This window comes from Nothobranchius furzeri, chromosome 5, assembly GCF_043380555.1.
Source record: "Nothobranchius furzeri strain GRZ-AD chromosome 5, NfurGRZ-RIMD1, whole genome shotgun sequence".
Classification (NCBI taxonomy): domain Eukaryota; kingdom Metazoa; phylum Chordata; class Actinopteri; order Cyprinodontiformes; family Nothobranchiidae; genus Nothobranchius; species Nothobranchius furzeri.
The window spans coordinates 76,406,843-76,415,116 of record NC_091745.1 but is presented as its reverse complement, the minus strand read 5'-3'; the positions used below and the strand labels follow the sequence as shown (position 1 = coordinate 76,415,116).

The 8,274-nt window shown below is 44.2% G+C and overlaps 1 protein-coding gene across 1 annotated transcript; it reads left to right on the top strand.

Annotated features, from left to right (window-relative positions):
• The first annotated feature begins 5,358 nt into the window (after positions 1 to 5,358).
• uts2r3 (urotensin-2 receptor 3) lies at positions 5,359 to 7,850 on the top strand. The gene is made up of 2 exons (XM_015950586.3): positions 5,359 to 5,494; positions 6,521 to 7,850. Exon 2 carries the CDS (start codon positions 6,575 to 6,577, stop codon positions 7,700 to 7,702), a length of 1,128 nt encoding a protein of 375 aa, XP_015806072.3. The 5' UTR covers positions 5,359 to 5,494; positions 6,521 to 6,574; the 3' UTR covers positions 7,703 to 7,850.
• Positions 7,851 to 8,274: the final 424 nt, after the last annotated feature.

Genomic DNA, 8,274 nt, shown 5'->3' with positions numbered 1-8,274 from the left:
TGTTTCTTAACTGGTAAAAATAAAACATCATTATTCATGACGAATCCGTAGCCGAGGTAAACGGAGCAGACCTTTTGGGATACATGCTGCTGTCTTTCTCCAAGCTATTAATCGCGTAACCTTTTGAAATCACACCTAATCTTGCAATTCTCCTGTGATTTTGTGATCTTGCAGGACCACAAGGTGCTTTTCCTGCCAGTTAGCATATGAAATGCTCCCGGTGGGAAGGGACATGCTGCTGAGCTTGTGGGGGAAAACACATCTATTACGTTTTGCCCCACTTTGGCTGAAAGTACACTTTTTTTAAACGATGCAAATGCGTATTTAAAATGGCAGTCTCTCGTAACTTGTGTTGATTTGAAGTGTTGTTTGTGCGCATCCAAAAGTAACCAGTTACTGATCTCCATGTTTGTTTTGATTGTGCCCACAAACCTGGTTGTCTATCTGGTCTGAATATTCTACTGTGCCCCCTAGCGGAATCCTCCAGTACTGCAGCATCAAGTGTGTGAACAAAGACGCAGCCTGCTGCCGGCATCAACGCAAGGTTGAAAAACAAATATATTTCCAGCCTTGCACATGTGGAAAGCCTGGATTAAGCTTGTGAGTGATAGCAAAAGTCTCCAAAAATAATCCAAACTGACAAATGTGTTCAAGATCTTCAAATAAAGTTGTTTTGGGAGATACGTGAAAGAGGAAACCCATTTCGGTCTGCTGTATAGCCTCCAGAAATGGTCAGTTTTCCACCTACAGTTTGACCTCTTCAGTATCTGGCCATATGGAGACATAAGTCTTAACTGGTGCCTTTAATCTGCAAGAAAGATACTGTTGCTTGACCAAGGTCTCTCTCCAGCTTCCTCTTATCTAAGACTGCTTTGCTTCACAGAACAAGGAGGATGAACTTCCATAATTAAATCATATAATGAAATGGACATTATGGTTAAATGAAATGTTTTGATTAATCTGTGCTTAAATTACTGGAGTTGAAATTAATATTATTATTACATTGAAAGATTATTACTCTTGCTGGGTAGGTTCGCGGCCGAGTGTGAAGCGGCTGGGATGAGGATCAGCACCTCCAAATCTGAAACCATGGTTCTCGACCAGAAAAGGGTGGCTTGCCAACTCCGGGTCGGGAGAGAGGGCCTACCTCAAGTGGAGGAGTTTAAGTATCTCGGGGTCTTGTTCACGAGTGAGGGTAGGAGGGATCGGGAGATCGACAGGCGGATTGGTTCAGCGTCTGCAGTGATGCGGACGCTGAGCCGATCTGTCGTGGTGAAGAGGGAGCTGAGCCAGAAAGCCAGGCTCTCCATTTACCGGTCGATCTACGTCTACGTACAAGAATTCTAAATCTTCCGGTTAATAATTCAAAGACCAGTCAGACTGGATTTCCATATTTATATAGAAATTCACATCTTCTTGGTCAAATGTAAAGTAGAATATTGAACTTAAAAAGCATCCAAAATAAATACGTATGCTAACCCTACAGCAGTGACCGGACTAGCTGTTAGCACATCGATCCTGTAGGATTTCTCTTAACTGAGGCCATTCAGGATTCTGTAAACAACTGATATTATTTACAATTTTTCACACAAACGCCCATTTTAGAATGGCTGAGGAATGTCTTCAGGGGAAGCTGAGCCACATTAGTGTTCTTATGAGAACGCCCAGAGACAGGACGAACCCTTGGCTTAAAGGGAACAGGAGAAATTTGCTGTTGCAAACGCACACAGGCAGGTGGGCGGAGTTGGTGGTAGTGGGGGAATCAATAACTCATCCCAAGTTGTGAATCATCCTGGTCCAACGACCGTTTGTCACAGGCAAAAATGTCCGCCCATTTAATCAGGTCTACCTTACTGAGGACAGTCTACCCGCAGGCAATCTGTCAGTCAGCGTGTTCTGGAACAGTTAGGCTAATTAATGAAATGAACGAGGGAAGGAAGGGCGTCCAGGAAGAGGTTAGGGAGCAGTTCGGAGTTCACGTACGGAGGATTAGTCAGATTGAGACGTCTTCTGTTACAGCCCCGTCCTCCGAGCTGCAGAGAACAGAAAGGAGATTGTTAAAGGCATTTGTGAGTTTAATCTCAGATTAAGAGATTCTTTTAGGGACAATTTGATTCATCATTTAATTTGACATCTGGAATACGACGTGTGAGAATTAGGTATTGTTTCACAGCTGCAGGATTTATTCTAGTTATCGTTTTTTAAGCCTAATTTCCAGAAAGGCAATCCGGCACCAGAGTAATTTCCTCTTCCCCTCATCTCCTTCCGCATTTGCATACCAGATTGATGCAGGATAATTAATGAGGAGAACACATGTACTCCAGGTCAAAGCACCAGAGTGAAGCTCATAGCTCAGAGAAATTTAATTAGAAAATATTCGGATCGTCTCCGCTGGCTGAGATTGATGTGCTCGGACAATTATAAATAAACAGAGCTCAGAGGCTCTACCAGCCTCCTTTTCCACCTCACTTCTTTATTTTTCACATTTAAACAAAACTTCAGCAGTAGCTCGTGTCCCTTTTTTGCCCGTTATGATGTAAAAACACCTGAGATGTCCCGGTCACAGATATCTTGCCCTCCTGACACTCCTACGTTTCCATCCAATAAGCTTTCTGATCTCGTATGAGGTAAACTGGCCTCCTCAACCCTCCAGTTTTGGCATGCCTGTGCCAGGTATTTGTTGAAATTCCTCACTCCCCATAGGGAGAGGTATGTCCACCTCTTCCCCCCCACCTCTCTTTAGTCTTTACGGCCTGTCTCTGCCCGTCTCGTGCGCACCACCACATGTTTTGAGGCAGCCGACGAGGTCTGGAGGCCCACAGCCTACACATTTCACAGCTAAATCACTGCCGAGCTGCTCAGCCTCCAGAAGCTGGCAAACCGCCGCTGTGGGTTTGACAACTGCCGGGCCAAAAACAACTCAGGGTGTAACGGGCAACTGTGAGCTGCGTTTGATAACCGCTGAAAAGGCCCGTTTATTCAGGGATGCTGTCAGAGTGTCTACTAGTTCAACTTTTGCTGTGACGTGGAAAAATGTTGACACAGGCGAGTATTCTGGATAATTAATTTCCTCTGCAGTTAAAACACCAGATCACGGCGGGATGGCTTGGGTATTGACATTGGGTCGGAGCTGATGTGCATTAGTTACCGCAGCGAGTGGTGAAATGACAGCATATACCAGAGATGCTCTGTTCCATCGCTCGTTCCTGCACAAAGCTCGTTTTAAGACCTCGGCCTTGGTGGAAGAGCTGGTGCATGAGGCGGCGATCGGTTATCAGACAGATCCTTCAGACCTGCACTCTTAGACACTCTGATTAGATTATTCAGGGATTAATTCAGGAGTATTTATCATAATGCTGCACTTTGAGTTAATGTTGGCTTGCTAAATCTCAAAGGCAGTTCATTTTTATCATGTAGAAAATAAAAACATCTGCATTTTGGATTTTTAAACTATTGGTAAAAGGCCTTCTTGGGGTTCTACTGCCTCCCAAGGTGCTTCACAACACACTCCACCCATTCACACGCTGCTGGGGATGAGCTCTGATGTGGTCGCAGCTGCCCTGACCTTCCGATTACAACCCGCTATACCTCCTGAGCCACTGCTGCCCATAAGCAGTAGAAACGCTTCAGTAAAAGCAAATGACAGAAGATAAACTTGGGTGACTTATTGTTGTGGCTACAGCAGAGAAGAGCAACAAAACAGGATATTAGGATAAAATAACGACTGAATAACAGGAGAATTACATTTGATTTTCAAATAAAAGCACCGCTGTAAGATTGTAAAACTGGCTTTGTCTACTAAACACTAAAAGTGGGTTTGAGGCTTTCAAATTAGACTGAAGAAGAATTTATGAATAAATATTTTGATATATAAATGGGATGTGAATGCTTTCCTTTTATTTTGTGTTATATTATTGATTTTACTGTATATTTTCATTTTATGAACATGCTGTTGGCTTTAAATATTTCTATTACAGGGTATCAGCGGGTCCTTAAAAAGTCTTAAATTAGCTTTTCCAAATTTAAGGCCTTAAAAATCTTTAAATATGACAAATAATCCTTAAATACAGTTTCCAAAGGTCTTAAATTACCAAAGACCCAATAAACAAGATCCTTTTGTTTTTCTGAATTTCTAGTTAGTCTTCAGCATTTTTTGTGTATGATGTTGCCGTAAGCGGAACCATACACATTCAGTTGGTTGTGAAAGGGGGCTATTTTTAGATGAGCACATTAGCTGGTTAAGCTAGTGGGAGCTTGCGCCATGGGGAAGGGCAAGTTAGCACCGGTTCCAGGCAATAGCTGGAAATTATAGCTTAAATTTAATTTTAAAAGTAGCTTAAATTTGGTCAAAGTGGCCTTAAAAAAAGGTCTTAAAAAGTCTTAAATTTGGCTCCCTTAAACCTGCAGATACCCTGCTATATACAACCTTTGCAGAAAAACAAAATGCGTTTGTGCCTATCAGCAGCAATCAGGAGGGGTGCACCTTGGACAGGCTGCCAGTCACACACACACACACACACACACACACACACACACACACACACACACACACACACACACCTATAAGGACAATTTTAGAGACTTTTGGACTGTGGGAGGAAGCTGGAGTACCCGAAGAGAACCCACGCATGCACAGGGAGAACATGTAAACTCCATGCAGGTTGGAATTTGAACCCAGGACCTTCTTGCTGCAAGGCTACAGCACTAACCACTGCTCCACTGTGCAGCCCGCTTCTTCTACTTCACTTTAAATCATCAACGTTTCCTTTCAAAAACTCACCAAGTTCAGAATTCAATACTGAGATCGCCAGTGAATTAAATGAATATTTGCCTAAATTTGAAGCTGTGACTCCATTTATGGTCAAGTTATCGAGTATTGTGTAATTTTTAAGATTTATGATGCTCTACATGTGTTTGGGTCATAAACATGACTCTTAAATACATTAAACTGTGATCAAATATGAAGTTATGTAGCCATAAAGTAAGAACTGAACTTAATCTGTGTTCTAAATTCTTTCTCCATTACTCAACCCTGCTTTGGTCTGGAAGAATACTTTGAGTCATAATTCAAAGCAGCTGAAAGGAGAGAACTGTAACTGGGATTTTAAAATGCTGCCAAATAGTAAAATAAGTTATTTAAAATGCAAAATATGATCTGGAAATTAAATGCAACTATTTCCCAATATTGTGACGAGACACTGATTTCACTCAGCAGGAGATTTTCAATCAGATCGGATCATCTTAATATTAAAATTCCGCCTCTCCATCCTGTTTCCACCCCTTTGATACTCACACACACCCTCTGCAGACTCCTCAGAGAGGACACACACTCACACACACTCGGAGCAGAGCTGAGGACGACAGCAGACACCAGACCTTCAGATGAGCCTCAAACACTCAACATGATGAGGGGAAGATTTAAACAAGGAAACGAACTTTTTCACCAAACATCCTGAAGGAAAAATCACATTTCAGCGTCCGGCATTCACACCAAGTAGGTTTACCTTTACCTGTGTTCGATTATTAATTAAAACAAACTGATAATAATTTCATTAATTCGAGCCTACATCGGGCCTTAGCGCGTTTATTTTTTATTTTATTTTATTTTTTCGTTTCAGGGGAGATTTTTGCACCTTAACCGATTATAATTCTCCAGCCAATAAAATCTTTTTGTTACAAAGGAGCACTTTTTCGTTCTTTAAACATTAGTTACGTCATTATTTGGCAACACAGTTTTGGATTTCTCACAAGAAAAAGAAAATTGCTGTTTATTGTGGTTTTCTTCTACTTTTAAATGTCCACGTGGTTATTTTAGGATCCAAATAAGGCGCATTAATGCGTGATATTTACCAACGAGCTGGAGTGCGCCGCTCCGCGCGCGCAGCACCGGGTTCGGCTGCTTTTCCTGAACCAGGACGATCCTGTCAAACGTCACACCTGATCTTTGAAGGGGATTTACATCAAAGATTACAGAACAAGGCTCAGTTGTGAAGCAAACTCTGAAATCCAAACTTTTTTTTTTCTCATCCAAGAGCGCAGCGCCAGACGCGCGTCCCGCTGCGTTATGACTCTGCAAATTTACAGGCAGCGCCGGTCCGGATCCAAACCGCCAGAGCGCAAAAACAAACAAGGCACGCACGAGCAAATCTCAACCAAACTTGGCAATTTATTACCCGCCTGCTAATAAGATGGCTCGGGTCTGTTTAGACTAATTGCTGCCCAAATGTTGACCTCGTGGGGAGGTTTCAGGCCAGATTTACAGCTCCTCCCACCCCCCACCGGGTGCCAACCTGAGCAGGTTTCTGCAGAAACATAAACCATCCTGGTTTTGCTGACATTTTCATTTGAACGTGTTTATGTGACTTTGTTTAATTTGCTCATGAATCCCAGCAGAAACCAGGATTAGCCGCTCTTTTGTTCCTCGCCTGTCAGATGAATGAATGCAGGGAATAACACATGTTCCGTTTGTGTTTTACTCCTTTTCTCCTCCTCTCTGCATCTCCACTCTAACATTTAACAGATTTCTAATGATCCGCTGCCTGAGACCCTTCTAATCGAGTCTTTTTTTAACATCATGAACCTTTCTGGTTCTTTGCCTCCGACCTCTCCATACTCCTTCCCTTTCAATGCCTCCATCCCTTCCTCCTCTCCCCCTACCTCTCCTTCCCCCAGCTTCGCCTCGACAGCTCTCTTCTGCTCCCTCCTCTCGCTCCTCTCCCTGCTGGGCATCACAGGAAACCTTTACACACTGGTCCTTCTCCTGAGGCGCAGCAGAAGGAGGAGAGGATGTGGAGGGACCTGCTTCCTAACCAGGATACCCACACCATCCTGCCTTGCCAGCTTCCCCTCCCCCTCCTCCTCCCCCACCTCTTCTCCATCCTCCTCCTCTCTTCACCTCCAGGTGATGAGCCTTGCTCTTGCTGACCTGCTCTACCTGTTCACCACCCCGTTCATCGTGTATGACAGCCTCGCGTCCGGATGGGCCTTTGGGGAGCTGGGATGCCGCCTCCTTCTGAGCCTGGACCTCCTCACAATGCACGCCTCCATCTTCACCCTGACCGCCATGAGCCTGGACCGTTACCGGGCCGTCGCACATCCCCTGCAGACCTCCTCTTCCAATTCCTCTAACTTGCTGCGAGTGGGCCTGGCGTGGGGGCTGGCAGTGGCTCTCAGCCTGCCCATGATGATCACCCTGCACCTGGAGGACGGGGACAACAACGAGGGACAGCTGTGTGTCCCAGCGTGGGATGAGCAGAGCTCCAAGGCCTATCTGAGCGTGCTCTTCTGCACCAGCATTCTTGGACCCGGGCTGGCCATCGGTGCACTTTATGCCACTTTGGGGCGGCTCTACTGGGTGTCACAGACCCGACCAGCCTGGGCCACTGGGAACAACACTGCATGTCCTCCTCGAGCACCGAAACCCAAAGTCCTGCTCCTCATCCTGGGAATCGTCCTGGCCTTTTGGGCCTGCTTTCTCCCTTTCTGGATCTGGCAGCTGCTCCTTTTATACCAACCCGACATGCTCCGAACAGTACCGGTGGGGACACAGGTGACAGTGAACCGGATTCTCACTGGACTCACCTACGGGAACTCCTGCGTCAATCCGTTCTTTTACACGCTACTGACAGGAAAGCGAAAACGCAACCGGCAGGCGCTCACACCAGCAACTCAGCTGTGCCGCAAGAGCAGTCCGCTGCAGTAGTTCCTGCACCTCTACAGTAGAGACAATATAAATGTGCACCAGAATATTTAAAAATTAGTAGCACTTTGTGAAAGGACAACATTTCTTGTTAAGAAATAGAGATTTAAACAAATTTAAATACCTGAAAATGATCTTTGAAGGACGTGTTTCTGAATAAAGGCTCTCAGTCAATCACTTAATGCAAATTTAAAAGCATCAAAATGCAGATTTATCATTCAAGCTCCATTTGTGAAGTTATCTGACCAAAGAAAATGGATCATTTTAAGATTCAGAGGCATTTCCAGCTAAAAACTTCTGTGTATTTTCTGATATTTCTGAAAGAAAACGCTCATTTTTTTAGAGACTGCTTCGGTCTGACCAGGGACATTTTTGAGACATTGTTTGTTGACATGAATGAAATATGTCCAGATGTGTCCACGAGTTTCTGGGAAAGAAAAAAAAAAGTTTGTTGACTTTGACCTGCATGTTTGGGGTTTAATACATGTTCTTATTGTTATGAATCATGCAGCTTTTTGCATGGCCTTAACTGGGATTGTCTGTAGCCGAGGTTAAAGGTCAGAATAAAGATGATT